This window comes from Ornithodoros turicata, chromosome 9, assembly GCF_037126465.1.
Source record: "Ornithodoros turicata isolate Travis chromosome 9, ASM3712646v1, whole genome shotgun sequence".
Lineage (NCBI taxonomy): Eukaryota > Metazoa > Arthropoda > Arachnida > Ixodida > Argasidae > Ornithodoros > Ornithodoros turicata.
The window spans coordinates 35,088,235-35,107,814 of NC_088209.1; the positions used below are offsets into that span (position 1 = coordinate 35,088,235).

The 19,580-nt window shown below is 43.9% G+C and overlaps 1 protein-coding gene across 5 annotated transcripts in view; it reads left to right on the top strand.

Moving 5' to 3' along the window:
* The window catches only part of LOC135368747 (protein transport protein Sec24A-like), a 20,135-nt gene extending 555 nt beyond the window's left edge, over positions 1 to 19,580 (top strand). The window contains exons 1-25 of one of the 5 annotated variants that reach the window (XM_064602236.1): positions 991 to 1,047; positions 1,131 to 1,218; positions 2,937 to 3,318; positions 4,349 to 4,516; positions 5,440 to 5,532; positions 6,748 to 7,190; positions 7,584 to 7,799; positions 7,883 to 7,989; positions 8,202 to 8,304; positions 8,782 to 8,908; positions 9,375 to 9,484; positions 9,600 to 9,666; positions 10,327 to 10,491; positions 10,579 to 10,634; positions 10,728 to 10,829; positions 11,659 to 11,760; positions 11,871 to 11,994; positions 13,405 to 13,563; positions 13,866 to 14,039; positions 14,481 to 14,591; positions 15,568 to 15,749; positions 16,526 to 16,663; positions 16,996 to 17,196; positions 18,493 to 18,596; positions 18,694 to 19,580. In XM_064602236.1, coding sequence (XP_064458306.1) covers positions 1,216 to 1,218; positions 2,937 to 3,318; positions 4,349 to 4,516; positions 5,440 to 5,532; positions 6,748 to 7,190; positions 7,584 to 7,799; positions 7,883 to 7,989; positions 8,202 to 8,304; positions 8,782 to 8,908; positions 9,375 to 9,484; positions 9,600 to 9,666; positions 10,327 to 10,491; positions 10,579 to 10,634; positions 10,728 to 10,829; positions 11,659 to 11,760; positions 11,871 to 11,994; positions 13,405 to 13,563; positions 13,866 to 14,039; positions 14,481 to 14,591; positions 15,568 to 15,749; positions 16,526 to 16,663; positions 16,996 to 17,196; positions 18,493 to 18,596; positions 18,694 to 18,808 — 3,552 coding nt within the window. In that variant the 5' untranslated portion in view covers positions 991 to 1,047; positions 1,131 to 1,215 and the 3' untranslated portion in view covers positions 18,809 to 19,580. Of the gene's footprint in view, positions 1 to 959; positions 1,107 to 1,130; positions 1,219 to 2,936; positions 3,319 to 4,348; positions 4,517 to 5,439; positions 5,533 to 6,747; positions 7,191 to 7,583; positions 7,800 to 7,882; positions 7,990 to 8,201; positions 8,305 to 8,781; positions 8,909 to 9,374; positions 9,485 to 9,599; positions 9,667 to 10,326; positions 10,492 to 10,578; positions 10,635 to 10,727; positions 10,830 to 11,658; positions 11,761 to 11,870; positions 11,995 to 13,404; positions 13,564 to 13,865; positions 14,040 to 14,480; positions 14,592 to 15,567; positions 15,750 to 16,525; positions 16,664 to 16,995; positions 17,197 to 18,492; positions 18,597 to 18,693 lie in introns of those variants that run through there. The other 4 variants (XM_064602237.1, XM_064602240.1, XM_064602238.1 and 1 more) reach the window with 4 other exon arrangements.

Below are 19,580 nucleotides of genomic sequence, written 5' to 3' on the forward strand. Positions count from 1 at the left end.
TTTATTTTATTTTGTTTTGTTTTTCGAGAAAGTTGCTCGCGTGTAAACACACTATTTGGAGCTCCATTTGTCGGCACTGGCACTTTCCGTTTTGTGCATTAGTTTTTCTAATCTTGAAAGCCGTTCAGCAAAAATGTAGTTTCTCATTAGCTGTCGTCAAAGTTTTTAGTGTACCTTGGTGAACCTTTGTTTCTGTGTAACCAGATCGAAAAGCATTTAACACACTGAGCATATAGCCTTCGGCGAGAATCTTCGAGCTTCAAGGAACTGCAGAATGATATATAGACTGCGATACTTTTTAACTGCAATAGTGCTTAGTACAGTACAGCAGCAATTTTTAATTGAGCAATGACCGCCAAGTATATTTTTTTAATTCCGTGTGAACGCTGCGAAGCAACTGTAGCTATATGAGGGCGTGCGGATATGGACAGGTGGAGAGATGACAACAGGAAGGCTTTGGAGACAGGCGGTTAGTATGCTTCCTGGGCCGACTTCAGGGGGAACTGTGCTGGCATTCGCCAAACACACCAAGGCATGTGATTTTCAGCAGTTCTGTTTCCCTAATTTTTCTCTCATAAACCAAGTGCAATTATGTGTACTGCTAATAGGTCTCGTTAAAACTGCTACGCTGCCTATGAAGCAGCTGCACATTACATATATGTGTACTGTTCAGGTATAAAGGCCGTACAGGCGGTACAGATGAGCCAAAACATTTAGGCAAAATGTTTCGGGCTCGAACTGGGACCCGGCACGGCGCAACGGCACACGGACAGATAAATTTGATGAAGGCCGGGCCCAAATTCTAGCTTTTTGCATTGCTTCGCTCCACGGAGCTTCGTTCTCAGTTCTGCCAGTTGAGCTAAAACAGAAACCAGAACTGTGGTAACCCTGCCATCTGCCGAAGCTGTTGCGAACATTTTTTATGACATCATTTCCCTTCTCAAGGCATCCTGGGTTGATTGCCACGTTGTTTTGTGGGCGCATGCGTATACTAGTACTTCCGGAGACCAGAACGTAACGTCAGCTTCTCCGTACACATTGCGGAAGGTATATTGCCTGTTTTATTTAGTAAATATTGTGCCTGCTGATATTGCGGGACTTCTACTGTAAGTACGCACTATCTATTTTAGTGCCATTCGTGGTGATCGTGAACAAAACAAAGCAGCACCTAGGGACATCGGCTAGACGTGAGCAGCGGTTGCGTACCGCAATCTGATGGTACATTATTTCTCATACTTCAGCAGTCAAGTGTTTGCGTATCGGTCATAAATGTCTGTTAGATGTTTGATTTTGGGAAGACGTCCTACTGCGTGAATGAGATAAGGCACCATCATTGGTTAACGTCATTGGCCACAAACGCTTTCGGCTTCCATAAGGCTAAAACCTTTTTGCCGAGAAATTCAGTGTTACAGAAGGGCAGTAACATAATGAAAAACACAACGCAGTGACGTCTTAAGTAGGTCTGTAGCGTACATACTTTTTGCAGTTGCCCTTGATCTGATAAAAAGATACTAGCGCTGCGACTCCCCCGTCCTGGTAAAGTTGATCTAATTTTTGGAAGGCTTTATATCCGATGTGACCTGTCTACTGATAGTGGCGCAAAGACCAGCAGCTCTGTCATGAGGGGTAAACAGTTTGAAAAGGAAAATAACATGTTTAGCAAGGTAAATGCATCTAGGCACTCCATATGTATGCTCTGGCTCTTGTGGACGATCTTCAAGGAAGGGTTTTCACGCTTAGCGACCTTATATAAGAGGGAACAAGTGAAATGCATTGAAATGCTTGCTGCAGAGCCCATGAAACATTATGCTACATCAACATGACATTTTGTAGCGCACTGTGAACATCCTTTACTTTTTAGATCACCTTAACATTGCCAAAATGTAATCACTGAGGGGACACTAGTCACAGCTCCCATGCCAATGTAGTGTGTTCCTAAATTAGTTCCAACTCTGGTTCATCCTTGGGTGAACGTTGACCAATACAGTAGAGGTGTAATATTGTAGTAGCTTGAGAACCCCAACTTTGCTAGCAAGTACAGAAGTACTTCACGTTTCAAAAGCTGAACGCTTTAGAATGAAACCAAGATACAGGTTGCACCGGCATGCTTGATGTGGGCTAAGTTCATTTGCTTGACACCATGTCAAGTCCTGACTGACAGTTACAATATGATGTTTTCTACCTGAGGGAGCCTGCATTTGAACAATGTTCATCCATGAAAATGTCACGTTACTGTTTGCAGCAAAACTGTTATACATTATACAGTGTAGCTACCTATAAAAGTTTACCCAACATGGCTTCCGTCTTTATTGTTTTCTCATAGGGATTTAGAGGTGTTTGGTTGTAACTTTTGATTGCGGTGTTGAATCAGTTCGAAATTTACCACGATGAAACGTACCACTTAGAGTTACACGCGGACACAGGAATTTTCCACCTGCGTTTAGTAATTGGTGAGTGCAGCACGTTGGCGTAGGTCAACTTTTACAGCTAGCTACCCTGTATTTCGAGACAACTCCTTTCTCTGAACCCCGCCCACATATCAATAGACTTCTGTGATTGGCTTCGGTGGGTGCATGTCACCTATGCTTGTGTCGGCCAAAAAGAATGAGATGCTTGAAAGCGTTTCATGTGCACTGCTCAAGAAAGCTCTAATTGTGGACAGCTTGTTTATAACGTATTTGCATGCGTTTAAAGCAAACACTTAAAATATATTTGTGTGAATGAAACATCAATCAGCTTTCTTGTCTACCTGTCATCCGCCATCTTCTCGTATGCCTCGCCCTCAGCACATAGGCTACATTGTCCGCTGGCTGGCCATATCTCGGTGACTGTTGCCCTTATGTGTTCTCTTATAGTATAAAAAAAATACATGTTGTCCAGGAACGCAATATTTTCGTTTCCATTTTTTTCTGTAATGCCAAGCTGGTGCTTTGCAGATGATGGCTGCGCCAGGGGGTCATGGTGTGCCATACAATGGTAGCGGCTCTCATCCCCCTCATGCGGCCCTGTTTCCTGGTCCTGGCGGGGGAGCACCACCCAGATCAGCGCCCCCCCACCTGCCCCACCCTTCACTATCCCAAGGGGACAGTTGGAATGTAGGGAAGGCTGCACAAGGTTACATTGGTGGTCAACATGTGGGGCCTCCATCTTCCTCCCAACCGATGTCTGTGCAAGGCGGACAAAAGCCCTTTCCAAATGGGCCCAGCTCTGTGAATGGAGGCACAGGCTCGCAGTACTCTAACGGTCCTGTACCTGGAGGGGGCCTTAGTGGACCTCCAACGATGCGTCCAATTCCACACCAAGTGCCTTTGTTCACAGGTGGGTAGCATGCTACAGACAGTGTCGCGTTACTCTCAAACCACCAGTCTCTGTGCGCTCCTTAGCCTCGTTCCCAGCGACAACACAACAGGGGTGGACTGCCAAAATCGCTTTTCGCATTGGGACGGATACTGGTGTCCACCGTCTTTAATGAGTATGACCGACGATAACGTAACATTGCGTGTAACTAGTCGTCCGGTAAACATCTGAGTAGCGTGTCAGCGTTGGGATGATCGAGGAAAAAGAAGACTGCTTGCTTCCGCGTGCGATATGCACAGTTGTTCACGTGAGGAGTGCTGGCCGATGCGATGTCTTTTCTACAGCAGTTCCCGAGCGGGAGAAAATGAATGGGCACAAAGTGAACACGAACGGACACAAAAATGACCGAAAACACGCACGCGAAAATGAAGGAACTCTGCAAACGGCAGTACACACATGCACAGTTCCTGTGACTACCACGGGGTGGCAGCACTAATGACGGCGCCCATTCCGTGAATTGAGTTTCTCTGTATAGACAGTGTCTATCACCAGTTCATGGAATCCCTTCATGCACAATTTCTGCAATGGTAGCTAGCACCCCTAGTGGTACCTGCACACAGTTCTCTGGAGACCGCCGTGCGAATATTGTCACAATCTGTACCCATGCACATTTTCGTCGCTGTATTTACTTTGTTACGCAGAGTTTAGTCTGTAGGTTTTCACTCACATAAATGCGTTGTCGTGCATGCACCACTGCAAGTTCATCCTTTAAGTCGACAACACATTACAGCTCCAAATGAGTCCTAGGTTTATTTGCTCACACCATGTCACGTGTTTCTGCAGAATACTGAACACATATCTGTTATGTGTGCTAGAGTTCCGTGACAAGCACATGCCCAAGAACATGTTGCGCTCTTCCGTGAACCTCATCCAGCAGCAGATACATATATGAAATGTCAACCTTGTCGACCATATATGTATGAAATTTCCTTGTTGATCCGTGCGCTGGCATGTTCTGTAAAGTGTTTGCTAAGGGAATGATACTCATTAGGTCCTCCACCTGGACCTCCAACACTGACGGGCAGCAGGCTACCACCACCTCCACCGGCATCTGAAAGCTGGTCAACGACAGGGCCTCCACCTGTTTCTGGTGCCTCTCTACAAGCTCCTCGTGGCTACGCAAGTGCCTCTGTTCTGTCTGGAACACCCAATGTGTCAGGTAATGTGCAGTCATGAGTCTCTGCATATGATCATGAACATCCACGTTCAGTCACGTTATTTTTCTGGTCAGTTATGTTCCTTCTGATCTTCACGTTTGGTCTGTCGAGGGTTTTGTGAACCCGTGTGGTGGAGTGGAATGTAGTTGAACATACTTAATATAGTTTTAACTTATGTTGAAAGAAAATGCTTGATGTGTAAAGATTTACAGAAGGGGGGGATCGAGCTCATTACTTATTGTACGCATTGCTCTGTTACTCTTTCGGTGTCTCTCTAGAGGTTACAGTGGCCACATGCTACTTGCATGCTGCATGATATGTCATATTTAAAGGGAAGGTTTGCTCCCAGGCTTCATTGAAATAACTATGTCTGGCAGGAGCACTTGGCTCCAAAGAACTATTCCTCGAGACCTTTAGCTCAAAATCAACATATTTCCAGAGTTATTCATACGTTATTGTGACAGCCGGCAGTGGACCCGCAACTACAGGTAGGAGCAACCGGAGAATCTGCCAATCTGCGTGTGACCTTTTCGTAACGTGTCAAGTACTCTCCCACACCTCCTCCTCCTCCTCCTCCTCCTCTGCAGAGAATAAGAAGAGAGAAGAAAGATCAAACCAGCCCTGACTTTGAGCATGCGTCTTCCTGTGCGTGCATTTCAAGCCGTGTGGATTCCAACGATATACAGTGCTGATAGTATGTCATAAAGCTTAAGTCGGCCAAAAAGTTAAAAATAAATCAGTTAATCGGGGAATAGGCTACCCGTGAGAACAGACATCTTTGAAGATGCCCGGAGAGCGGACTATCCCTTTAATCAACCACATTGTCCTCTCTCTTTCTCTCTCTCTCCCTCCCTCCATTCTTCCCATTTAACCATTCTCTGTAACCATAAATTTATCATTCCCAATCTGTAACCTGCCACCTCAGAGCCCACTTCTGCCAAGTCTTCGAGAAATGCCTCTCCAATACCAGCTCAACGCTACGATAACATGGAGGGGCAGTTCGTGTCACCCGGGCAGAGTAGGTTGCAAGATCTTTTCTAAAGCAATTCCAGAGCATGTTCTATATTCCTATCACAGGCTTTTGGCGCCTCGTTTCTCTGTTTCATATTCATGACGCTTCTCGGTGTTTTCTGTTGCGAGGGTGTAAAATAGCACGATCACACAGATCGGATTACAGGTTGATCTCATGTATAAGTATACCCCATTTCCTGGCAAGAAAACTAATGGAACTGAGGAAAACATATCGCTCATTGGCTGGCTTATAAGACGAGGGCAGTTCTTCGCGCCAATTTTTTAAAAAGAAAACCTCGACCTATAGTCCGGTTTATACGGTACTTTCTTATACTCACCTTTTTGCCTGCTTGCATGAAATGGCCTTGCTGTTCCTGTTTGATTTCTTGTGAATGGCACTCATTTGCAGGAAATTTATTGGGTGTGACGCAGTTGAGTGGTCTGACAACAAGTCTAGCAGGCACTTGTGAGACGTAAATGTGCAGTGCCCTTTTTCTGCAGTGCTAGCATACGACTGAGATACTAGACATATTACGAGGTGAGGTTTAAAGAAATGTGCCTATGTGCAAGAAAGGTTCGAATGCAGTCAGAGGATTTTGAATGCTACAAATATGATTGCACATCTACCTTGAATAATTAGCATACTCATGATATAGTTAATAGAGTACATAGGGTAAATAGCTCATGTTTCACTACCTCATCTGCATCAACCGTGCTTTTTTTTTAGCATGCTTGAAATGAGTAATACACATTTTTTCATCGGTATTTATGGATCACAAAAACAAAAGCGCTGAAGATGATCGTAAATTTATTATGGTACACGCTTTCGTGCACGAGGCAGCACTTTCTCAGGTACAAATAGTTCATGTCGCGCCGTTACACGATACATAAGTTTCCAAACAGGGAAAACTCTTTTCCCCGTCTGGAAACTTATATATTGTATAAATGCGACATCAACTATTTGTACCTGAGGAAGTGCATCCTTGTGTACGAAATCTTGTACTATAATAAGTCTACAATCATCTTTGGGGCTTTTGTTTTTGTGATCTTTAACTACGGTCTTGACTACCCTTCTGTGTCTTTGCGCTTCAGTATTTATGGAGAAAGATGAGAAGCCTCGCTTGCGCACCCAATAGAAATAAATATAGAGGAATGAAGAGCTGTTGTCTAGAACCAGTTTTCAAGAAGCACATATAGATCCTTCTCTTGCTCTCTTTGTTAGGCCAAGCTGGTCAGGGAATGAACAGCTTCCCTGCGCAACAAGGGCCTCCCGTGACTTCAGCACCAGTAAGGGCTACAAGACAGTATCCGACTGGCCCAGTTCCTTCAACTGTGGCTGGTGCTCCGCCTCCGGTGATGGCCCATCAGACTTTGCCAAAGGGTCCTGTGCCACATCCGCCTCAAATGCCTCATCAACAGCAGTACGTCCCTCCTGCTGCCTCGTTCCTTGGATATGGACCGCCTCCAACAAGCGCTCCAGGAACACGGTACCCATCAGCTTTGCAAGGACCCCCTCCACCTCCGTCATCTTTGCAAGGCTTGCCAACTGCCCAGCAGGCACAGAGTACTGGCCCTGTGCCGCCCACTTCTCAGGTTGTGCCACCTCCGTCAGCACCAGGTCCAACGCAGAGCAGCATTGCTCAGTTTCAGCGATACCCTCAGCAGGTGCGTTCACGTTCTGCGGTTTGCTCGTAAGCACGATGATATCTTGGATAGCCCCGTAAACTCCGTACGCGTCTAGAAATGCCAGCCAACATTTATACGTTCTTCATGAATCAGTGATGATGTGAGTCATGATTTGGTGATCCTTTCAAAGCTCTAAAGTGTCTTTTTCTCTCTACTTGTCCGAGGTATATCACAAAGTGAGACAACTAAGCCATGAACATATAGATTTAGAAAAATTTAGTTGCTGCGAATACGTCCCCAGTGCCCGATTTGCGGAAAATTTGTGTTACAAAATTAAACGGTTTTACAGTACCTACGAACTGTAGCTTGTGACTTTATGCAACTGTTAGTTTTTACTTTTCATGCAGTGGTTACCGTTTGTTTCTTTGGCAGCTTGGCTACAATCAGCCGGGTCCCTTCGCCTCTCCTAGTCTCCAAAATATTCCTCCGCCTCCAGCATCCGGCAATGGCAGCACTGGAACACCTTATGCCCCACATGGTCGAGTTGCTAACCTTGAGCCTCCCCCTGGCGGCGTAACCGGTTATGACCCCGAACTGCATTCACGCATGGCTGGTATGAGCGTGAATTCCAGTTTCAACAAGCTGTGGGTGAGGATGAGCTATGTGGATTGGTCTCTCGGCTCGCAGGACCTTCATTGTGTTCGGACTAACTGTAGGTGTCAAACTTTCAGGGCAGTGAGCCGTACAACTTATTACAAGACCGAAACGTTTTACCGAAGATGCACGAGGATCCTCCCAAGCCAATATTGCCTCGTGAAGGTGCCAACTGTTCATCCGAGTAAGGGTTTGCACATGTTACTACGTATGTGATGCGGCGCAATCACGTTAATTCGAACTCAAAGGGTACCAAGGATTTGTTTAAATAAGGTGATGTTCTAACTAATGGGAGTCGCTCTTAATGAGGACGAGATGCAGACACTTTATCAACATAGTTTGTGACTTTGTGAATCATATTGCTGTCACATGAAACAAAGAATCTTCCTCTTGCAGGATTTTTAGGTGCACCTTGACGAAAATCCCTGAAACTCAGTCCTTATTACAGAAGGCACGACTACCTCTAGGGATTTTGATTCATCCATTTCGGGATGTCAGTGTAAGTCTACCACGGCTTCAGTTGCAACACGCACTCATCTGTATGAGCTTGCTATCCTGCAGGCCCTATAGAGTACTCAGTAATTGCTTGACAGAATGGCGTAAATGCAGGCTAGCTGGTGGATAAATTCCATGATAGGCAAGCCTGAGCGATGGGCAAGACACGTAAACAAACAACAAACACGAAGGCTCAAAACCAGCAAGACGTTTAATTGATAACAACGAACTTCATGAACATCAACATCAACATCAGATGTTCATGAAGTTCGTTGTTATCTATTAAACGTCTTGCTGGTTTTGAGCCTTCGCGTTTGTGTTCGTTTACGTGTCTTGCCCATTGCTCATGCTTGCCTATCATGGAATCAGTAATTGCTTCCTTATTTTTCATTCCGATTATGGACTTTCCATTCCAGTGGACTTTCTATGATGTGGGTTAATGGTGCAATCTATGAGACTATTTTTCATTTTGACCTTACAGCACCTTCCGGTGATACAGACAAGTACGATAGTGCGATGTCGCTCCTGTCGCACATACATCAACCCTTATGTACAGTTTGTGGAGCAGCAGAGGTGGAAATGCAACATATGCTTTAGGTTCAATGTTTGTAAGTCCATGCACGCTCTGATGGTTTTCATGATCATGTTACTCGTGTAAAACTTATGATTAGAGCCTGAAGTTTTCGGGAAATATTTTTTTTCAAAATTCGGGGGGTAAAAATCGGGTAAATAGACGTGTGCACTAAACTCATTCGAATTCGTGTGAAAAAAAAAACACCCGGTATGTTAAATTCAGGGAGATATCTGGTTCAGTTACTCAAAAACTAACTGTGGTGGTTTGGTACAAACGGTGATGTAACTGCATTTGCTGCAAAAAAAGCAAGTTAATGCATTCCTACAGACATCCCAGTGGGGGGAATTCGCCGGGTAAAAATCGGATTTTCACCCTACAGGGTGAACCTTCAATTCGGGGTGCAAATTTGGGGAAGAATCGGGTAAAACCCTAAAACTTCAGGCTCTACTTATGATGCAAGTTGGAATTTTGTATCGAGAGTAACCTTTTCTTGACCGCAGTACCGGATGATTTTATGTACGACCCTGTGTCGCGAAAGTATGGGGAGCCGGAAAGAAGGCCGGAGATACAGAATGCAACCGTAGAGTTCATTGCGCCATCAGAATACATGGTGAGGAGCAGATACGTCATTTCTCTCCTAATATGCTCTTTGGATAGTTCCCCCAAACTCCAAAACATGCGTGTGCGTGTTAACACTTGGCTTATTTGTTTCACCCTGTTTGCAGCTGAGGCCTCCACAGCCAGCTGTGTATTTGTTTGTTCTAGATGTGTCCCATGGAGCTGTACAAACAGGTAAACCACTCTGCCTGCTCGTATTATTCGAGTGTTTATTTGTGACCAGGGCCTGACATTTTGGGGGTTTGAGTGCAATTCCTGAAATTTCACTTGCCCCTTTTAAATTCACACCGATTCTTATGTCTGCTTGGGAACATCTGTGACTTATGACATTGGGGCAGAAAGATAATTAAATGTCATGTTTGTTTGTCTAATTTGAGTACTTTGACGACAGAGGCCGCTAGAAGTTGCGCGTAAGCAAATTATGTAATGGTCGCGCCCTCGTGCTTTTGGGGTCCATCATACTTCATGACGGCATCTCAGGCCAACCGTAGCACAAAAGCAATGATAGGCACAAGCTGTCAAACAACAACTTTATTTTTATGATGATGAATGAGGAGTTTCAAGCTCTCAGTCATGTCTGGTGTCAACAAGAAAGAGCAATTACCAATCATCATGAACGATTTGAGTTGCAGTATAGGAACATGCTCTGTAATAAAGGTAAAAGAATTTTGAAATGTGAGAAATACCCCAAGGATAGTTTTCTGAATGCGGATATTTGTAGATAATTTAGTCTAATCTAAAGTAGTATTGAATGGTAATAATTAAGCTAGCTTGCAACTGGGCTCTGAGGTATGCATGTATTTCAGGTTGCTCGTATTTCTGCTTATTTTTCAGGCTACCTTGACTCATTTTGTAAAATAATGCTTGAAGAACTCAATAACCTGCCAGGTGACAGTAGAACCCAAGTGGGATTCATCACTTTTGACTCGTCTGTTCACTTTTATAACCTCGGAGAAGGAATGTCAGTTCCAGAAATGCTTCTTGTATCGGACATTGATGGTACGCACCAGAACTATGTTCTCTTTTTTTTCTCCACAAGCACACTCCCTGAAATGTTAACTGTTATATTATTTTGCATTCCTGTAGAAGTATTCCTTCCTTCACCAGACAGTCTGTTGGTGAACATTCACGAATGTAAGACGGTGAGATAACACGCTTCTTACTTTGCGGCCTCGGGTTTGTCTTTTGTGGCCTGCTTTAACTTTATGTATGTTTTTTTTTCTTTCTTTTTTCAGCTTGTACAATATCTCCTGGAGAGCCTACCTACCACTCATTCTCAAAATGGGGAAACTGCTAGTGCTCTGGGGGCTGCAGTCCAGGCAGCATACAAGCTCGTTGTAAGTGAACCTCTTCAAATTTTACTAAGGCCTACAAACACACTTTAAATTTGGTCATCAAGAACAAAAACCATGGTGGCAAAACCACACTTTGTTTCTAAAGTGTTTATTCAGAACACTCAAAATGGTTTGAGAAAGCTGTCTGTGCATGTTCGCTTCTCTGCACAGACACGGAACGACATATTGTGGCGAATTTCTCTCAGTGTTGCTCGCCGACTGTACACACTCCCGAGTGTGTTGACAGAGTGGCGTAGCCAGAAAAATATTTCGGGTGGGGTTCTGTGGGGACTTTATATGGGGGAGGAGGATTTTACCTACAGTTCCCTCTCCCAAACGTACTACCAAAGGTACGATATTGGGGGAGGGCATTTCAACCCCCCTCCCTCTCTCTCTCTCCGGTTACGCCACTGTGTTGCCACAGCTGCAAGGATGATTGAGGTTGATGGGACAGCACATCAACATCCCTGTCACTGCCGTCGTCGCCCGAGCTATCCGCTTGCCTCCAGCAAATCTCTTGGTGAAGCAATCCATAATATTGGGCTCTGAAGCACGCTATTTTACGGTGCTTCTGGCTTTCGTGGGTGTGGTATGTGCTAGAAGCTAAGCAAGCTCGTGGCAAAATGTGTACAAAAGATGGAGTCTCCCTTTTACAAAACTGTTCAAAATATTGGGGAAGTGGAAATACATTGGCTCTGTGAGGCGTTCGATACAGCCACTAATTTTGTCCGAGAAGTTGGAAAGTCCGAACGTTTGGAGAGCGAAATATCAGTCAATGACTGTATACGTCCGTGGACCATGGACAATACTAAAATTGTCTCCGTTATTGCAGAGCTCAATAGGTGGGAGAGTGTCCGTCTTTCAAACGTGCCTTCCAACAGTGGGTCCAGGTAGTCTAAAACCAAGGGAGGATCCGAACCAGAGGGCAGGCAAGGTACGCTAATTATTCTGTCCTCTCCAACCCAGGAGTCTTCAGTGCCATCGTTGCCTTTGTTGTCCGTAGCAGAGCCTGAGCTGGCTTTGTCAAAATATTTTATTGTCCAGGAAATTGCGAATCTGTTGCCTGGTACAGACTTCTACAAGAAACTGGCCTTGGATTGCTCCGGCCAGCAGGTTGCCGTAGACCTGTTCCTCCTTGGTTCTCAGTACATGGACGTTGCAAGTATAGGTGAGGTAGTTTTTATTCCTGAGGTTGTATTTGATCTGTGAAATATTCAGCTTTGTGTGGCACTGAACGAAAGTGCTGTTAGGTGTGTTGTTTCTTGCTGAGAACAGAGCTTTGTTGCACAGTGCTGGGCAAAAGTTTACGGAACGCGCTTCGGCGCATTCCTTCCTCTGAGTGACACGGCAGCAGTGGGTGCGTTCAGTAGACGCCCCTGAGCGCAAGTGTGTCAGATTCCACTCACTTAACGTGACTCACGCTCCCGAGAGTGTGAGACTCCGTGCCGCTTTTCAAGCTCCCGTTTCATTTCGGTGCATGGAAGCAGACGACAAGTGCCCAGTTGTTTGAGATCATCCGCGACTTACTTCCTGTTGAGCGTAGAGCGAGCGCCGGCGGGACGATCTTCGAAGTTTGGGCTCGGAAGCAAAATACGGACTTTATATGTTGCCCAGTGCTCCGATTTCAGAAAACCGTAATATTTTTATAACCGTTATCATGCTTTTGTATCAGTGGACAACTTGCACACGGATATCGGCGGTTATTCGCGGGAAATGCGGTACTTTAATGCAGCCATCTTCACAGTAAACAGCTCCTATGACGTCTGTTACAAATTCCCATCTTTTCCATTTCATTCGCTTTTAGAAGGAGGAGTCTTCACAACCGTAGTCAGCTCTTCCAACGTTACTATAGGTTCAAACTAAGGCAACGTGTCCTCCGTCTGTACACTGCATGAGCAGCCAATAGGAAGCGGCATCAGCGAGCGAGCAGTGTGGCGCTCCAAAGGTGCCTTTCGCTGTTATGTGGCGCAGTGGTTTACCCAGAATTTTGCCCTTGGGGGGGGTGTTGGGCTATGCAAGGGGTTGTAAAATCGAGGTGAATATGTACGAAAAATGGTACCGTACCTGCGAAAAGCGGTTCGAATTTTCGGATGTCAAAATACGTTTGCTCAATGGGGCGTCTGATAAAGCTACAGCTTTTGTCTTAAATATTGGAAAGTCCGGATTTTTGGAGTCTGAAAAATCGGTCGGCGACTGTATTTACATGCTTTTGACCAAATATTGTACAATCACACAAAATTTTAGAGGGGTGTCCTCGATATTTTGGGCGGGTGTTAGGAGGGGTGTAGGGGGTGTCTGGATAAATCACTGGTGTGGGTGGCGGCTCTGGGTGTGTCATACCCCCGATTTGAGTGTGCCAAAGGAGGAGCACTTACTAAGCGCACCCAGTGTGAATAGTACCCTACGGACCTACAAAGAGGTGACTGGGTTTCCTAGGCATATGTCTGTCAGCTTGTTCTGTAAACTTTTGTCCAGCCAATGCACAAGCTCCGATTGTAGTTCAAGGAAGAACCGCTTTTGCAGCGAAATCCGGTGACATTCAGTAACCTAATAGGCTATATCGTTGCCCTGTTTACAGCGTGCATCTCCAAGTATTCCGCTGGCTGCGTCTACTACTACCCCGGGTTTCACAGTGGCCTCAATAAACCGCAGGTGGAGAAGTTTGAAATGGAACTCCGCTATTATGTCACGCGGAAGATTGGATTCGAAGCAGTTATGAGGATACGGTGTACAAAAGGTGAGGCTGTGGATTGCATCATTGCTGAATATAGGTTAATAAATAGGGCCCTGTGTTTTCAGGTTTTATGTTTTCTAAAAATGGGAGGGGGGAGTGGGTGTTATTTCAGGATCCATAAAACAGGGTAAAATTGGGTGGAGAGGCGGATTTTCGTGTGGAGAATAAAAAGAAAGGTGCCCTTTGCATTTTAGATGAACATGAGATGCCGAAGAGCTGTGCTTGGTGTCCAATACACTGGGTGTCCGCATTGATGGCTGAATTGGCACTTTGTCAAGTTTATTTTCGTTTTTCGTTCATTCCAGGGCTTGCCATGCATACGTTCCACGGGAACTTCTTTGTGCGGTCAACGGACCTTCTCTCGTTGCCCAACATCAACCCAGATGCAGGGTTTAGCATGCAGCTGGCGATAGAAGAAAGCCTCACCGAATGCAATGTTGCCAGCTTCCAGGCAGCTGTTTTGTATACATCTAGCCAAGGTAAGTATGTGAAACGCATGTTCAATATGAATTTTATTATGGGCGAAAAAAAAAAAACTTTTGTATTGGGCACTGCTATTGTCATTCGAACCGAAAACGGTTGTCAGAAGTGGCGTGCTTCCTTTGTGTTTTGCTGACTATTTTCTGTCTTCTTTGTCTTTTTTTAGTAATGCATGACAGCCCTTTGTGATCCTGGCGCATGCAGGGTGCCGTTTCGTAGACAGTGTTCTAGGTCCTAAGAATGTTCTGCCATCACAGTTGTGCAGTCAGTCGTGCACAGATGTAGCTACATACTTAGTAAAGTCTACTGGGGAATGGTCATATTCACAGAGCTGTTTTTCACGCTGTTCTGTTTTTTCAGCTGCTTTTCACGCGTTTGAAAACAGTCGCTCTTCGTGAATGTGTTCGCTTAACTATACTACGAAATGTTTTACCCTCAAGGTGAAAGGAGAATTCGTGTCCATACCCTGAGCCTTCCTGTGACTGCCCTGGTTCAAGATGTTCTAAGTTCAGTTGACCAGGAGGCAGTGGTTGGCTTGCTCTGTAAAATGGGTGAGTAACATGACAAGACTCATGAATTTTGTAGTGGACCTTAGTTAAATATAAATATTGCCTTGGAAACCTCCATACCCACAAACATGGTAATAATAATGTCTGCCTTTAGATGTTTCTGTTGATGATCGTTCCATCTAAGTTTACGAATACTACAATACAAACGGGGAATGTCGAAACAGAGTCAAGTCCGGTCAACACAAGTGATAGAAAAATATAAACGTATAAACTCCTGTTTATATATTGCGGAAGCTTCTGATAATAAACAGCAGTTTCAATGTGTTTATCTTTTTCCAATACAACAACATGTGAACAATTTGCTGACGTGGAGTATGTTTAAGTTCTGGAAGATTGCGTTTACATAGCCTGGCAACCAATCAAATCAGGTAGAGCTATTTGTAGATTGAATTAAGGAAATGGTGGGGAAATAGTGGAAGCCAAGGTCACTTTTATTTACTGAGGTTACTCTACTATTAAAAATTCTTCAACAAATTACTATTTCATTTCACCTCATTGAGTAGGTAGGTGTATTCGAAATTGTTGGTTTGAGTACACCAACCTACTGAATGAGGTGAAATGAAATAGTAATTTGTTGGAGCATTTTTAATAGTAGAGTAACCTCAGTAAATAAAAGTGACCTTGGCTTCCTCTATTTCCCCACCTAATTCAATCTTACCTTAATTACCTAAATTACCAAATTCCTAAATTACCAATCCCTAATTACCAAATTCCTAAATTACCAATCAATACCTTAATTCAATCTATTAATTACTATTATGAAATTACTATTTCATTTCACCTCATTGAGTAGGTAGGTGTACTCAAACCAACAATTTCGAGTGCAAACAACAGTAATTTTCCTCGCTCAGGATTACTGGTTCACAGTTTTACTCCCATGTACTCCACAGTTTTTACTCCCAAAACATGTATATAGCTTAAAATCACCTGGATCTTGTCATATTCTATCTTGCCTTAGCTGTGGACCGGAGCCTTTCATCCTCGGTACTGGATGCAAGAGATGCTATGATCAACGCCTGCTTGGATCTGATTCAAGCCTTCCAGTTGACCCTTCCTTCTGGTCAGGCTGCTGTGGGTGGTCTACCCATCCCTTACTGTGCCAGACTACTTCCCCTGTACATGTTAGCCCTCACTAAGCATGTGAGTACAGTGTCGTATTATTATCACCAGCCTGCATGCCAGAATTATAAAATTTTGTTGAAAACCTCTTGCAAACTTTTGGAGACGCCACTTCGAAATTTCAGGGTTATTCTAGCAATTAGTTCACATTTTGATCGTATCGTAAAAATAGACTGTTAGCCTTTTGTCTAAAGTTCTGATTGGATTTTTTGCAGGCATTATGGTCCTGTTGAAAAAACTAAAAATAAAGCAAAATCTCCCCCCATGTGTTTTCAGAGGCCTGTCTCACTCAAAAGCTGTCAATTTTTCTTGTGTACCATGCACGTTCGCATCACTGCACACAGATAGCGCTGCCTGCAACAGGCCAACGTGATGACGTTGTGCACTAGTCCTTCTCTCCTGTATGTTGCACCACAGTGTGTGACGATATGAAAATGATGCGCACATGGGAAAAGATGTCAGTTTTTGAGTGAGATATGCCATTGAAAATGCACAGAATGGGACTTTGCTTAGGCTTTTAGGCTTTTTTTTCTCTACGGGACCATAACGCTTGCAGAAAATTGTAGCGAAACTTTAGGCATAGTTTCAAAGTTTCAGGTAGGCTAAACCCTGTGCTCTATTTTTACGATGTGACTGGAATCTGTAATAACTGGACTAACCCTGTAACATTGCAAATGGCTTAGGTTGTTCTAACTTTCTTGTGCAAAGATCAGCTGTACTTCGTCAGCATTAGTGGTTGTTAGTGGCACCACACATCAAAACGTGAAGATGAAAAGTTTCATTTCATTTCGTTACAGACAGCATTCCGGATTGGTGTTAGTACGAAGTTGGATGACAGAGTCTTTGCAATGGAGCAGATGAAGACTATGCCTCTGTCCTACTTAATGACATACATCTACCCAGCAATGTACCCAGTACACATGTTAAATGATCAGGTAAGTACAGCTTTAGTGAAACACCAATGTGATTATCATGGAGACAAATGAGAATAGTGCGGGAAATCATTTAGCAGTTGTATCTCAAGCTCTTTCGTTACAATACAATACAGAAAATGAAATACGTACGTACAGAAAATCCCATGGTGCAATATGCAATGTAAAATTTTTGGCACATTAAACATTTAAACTATTTTTGGAGTATCTGTGACTGGCACACACTTAGAGCCTCGTGTTTTAGGGTTAAATTTGGGGTTGCCTCGTTTTAGGGTGTGTTTAGGGTGATTACTGAATTTGTGTATGTCACTAATATATAATTCCTTTCCGCACAGAACGCTATTCAGGCTGAGGACGGGACCTTAATACCGCAGCCCCCACGATTGCAGCTTACTTTCGAGAAAGTGGATCGACACGGTTGCTATCTCTTGGACACGGTGGACCGCATGTACCTCTACGTAGGGCGCGCTGTCAGTGACCATTTCTGCATGAACGTTCTAGGTGTCCCACAGTTCGCTGCAATACCTGAGGATATGGTCAGTAACATGTAACTCACTTTGGTTGTGGTGTCTTAAAATTAGAGCCTGGAGTTTTTTGGGTTTAACCCAATTCTTCCCCGAATTTGCACCCCTGAATTGAAGGTTGCCCATTTAGGGTGATATTTGCCCGGAAAATTGCCCTCGTGTGTAGGAATGCACACTAACTTGTTTGGCAGAAAACTCAGTAACATTACCATTTGTACCGAACCAGTTCGGTTAGTTTGGGTAACTGTGCCTGATTTCTCCCCGAATTTCGTGTACTGGAAAATTTTGCACCAAATTTGCATGAATTTAGAGCACAAGTTTATTTACCCGATTTTTACTCCCGAAATTTAGAAAAAAATATTTGGGCTCTACTTAGAGTCTGTGAGCTAGGCTCATCCTACACCTTGCAATGCGTGGAAGAAATTAATTTTTAATGAGTGTCACTTGTACTGTTGCCTTGCTTAACTAGCCTGGCTGTTTGATAGTTCATATTTCATTTTACTACCTTAAGCACCTCTTACCGGGCATTACATAAGGAGGGGGGTACATAGCAAAGGGGGAAAAAAGGCTGAAGTTTCTTCCTCACACAGAAACATGCACACGTATTGTTAGAGCCTGAAGTTTTCGGGAAATATTTTTTCTAAATTCGCGGACAAAAATTGGGTACATAAAAATGTGCTCTAAATTCATGCGAATTAGGCTGGAAAAGCTTCCAGCATGTTAAATTCGTGCTCAAGCTAACTGTACTGGTTTGGTACTGGTTTGGTGATGTAACTGCATTTACTGCCAAACAAGTTAGTGCATTCCTACAGACGGAGGGCGATTTGCCGGGTAAAAATTGTGTTTCACCCCAAAGAGGCGACCTTCAATTTGAGATGAAAATTTTGGGAAGAATCAGGTTAAACCCCAAAACTTCAGGCATTACATATTGTACACTTATACACATGCAGCTTAAAGTAAATGATATACAGGGTGTTCAAAATTAAGCTTTCACGAGCGCTACGCAAACACAGCGATGACAGGAAACCGGATGATAACTTTACGCTACTCGTGTAAGAAACAGGTGCTGCTGATTATGTAGCACCTGTTTCTTACTCAGGGAACAGAAAAATAGCACCAGTTTTCTTTTTGTTCGCCTATTTATAAAGTGCTAGTGAAAGCGTAATTTTGAACACCCTTTATATAGACCCATGCAAATAAGCGCACACACAAAGAAAGCTCTTGATCCTGTATTTCACACGAAATAAATATTGTCTCTGTTCGTTAATAAATTTGCACGGTTGACACGTAGTACCGCTGCGGTTTCAGATGGAACTCCCGGAGCTTGATACGCCAGAATCTGAACTAGTGCGAAGCTTTGTGTTGTGGGTGCTCTCCCAACGACCCTACTACAGTCCACTTCGTGTCATAAGGTGAGACGTCCACAGAGTACAGATGGAGATTGTTTCTCAGTCAACTCAAATGTACATATAAATGGTTTCTCTTTCATTTTTATTGTTATTTTTATAGGGAGGACAGCAAGGAGCGACACCTGTTTGTGCAACACCTTGTGGACGATAGAACTGAATCAGCACTTTCGTATTACGAGTTTCTGCAGCACCTCAAGCAACAGCTAAGCAAATGAAGCCAGTGATTGGTGCGAAAATATTTGTGGAAAGACTAGGTATGAACTTGCACGTGAGCACTGTGCACAGTGAGGCAAATGCTGAATTCCGTCTTCGTACTGGATGATGGACTTGGAACACGTCAAAGTCACTCGGATGTGTGCCCCAGATGCGTACTGTGAGAGGACACCGTTTTATACAGAAGAAAGGGGAACTAAGGGGGGGAGGGGGGATGTCACTTTCATAACTCTAACTTTTGCCCCGTGTACTCATTCTTTTGTAGAGCTGTGGCAGCCGTTACCAATGAACTATGTGATGGTTTCTTCGAAGACACATACAGAAATGTCACTTTTCACTCCTCTCTTTCTTTATTATATTCGTGAATGTTCCAAAAGTGCACGCGAAAATGCACGCGGTGTTGCGCTTGGATCCCCTCACTCTGATTTCTCTCTTTCAGGTTCATGTGCAGCATTGCTTGTTTGCTGAATTGTGGTCGGATTTTGACTAGTTTGAGGTGGTGGGCATGCAAAATTTTTTTCATCTTGCACTGTTACAGCGGGCCAGCGAAGTGGCATCTACTGAATAACCTGTAACCAGAGGAACCTTCTGGCCTTTAGTAATACAGATTTGAAAGGCACGACGAGAAAATGTTACCGTTTGCTTTTGCGAGAGCTGTGAAGTGTACATAATTTAGGTATATATATATACATACTGTTCAATAATTTTCTCTTTGATAGGAGGAAAGCATTTTAAAATTACATGATGTGAAGATTAAAGTATCCACAAAATGTG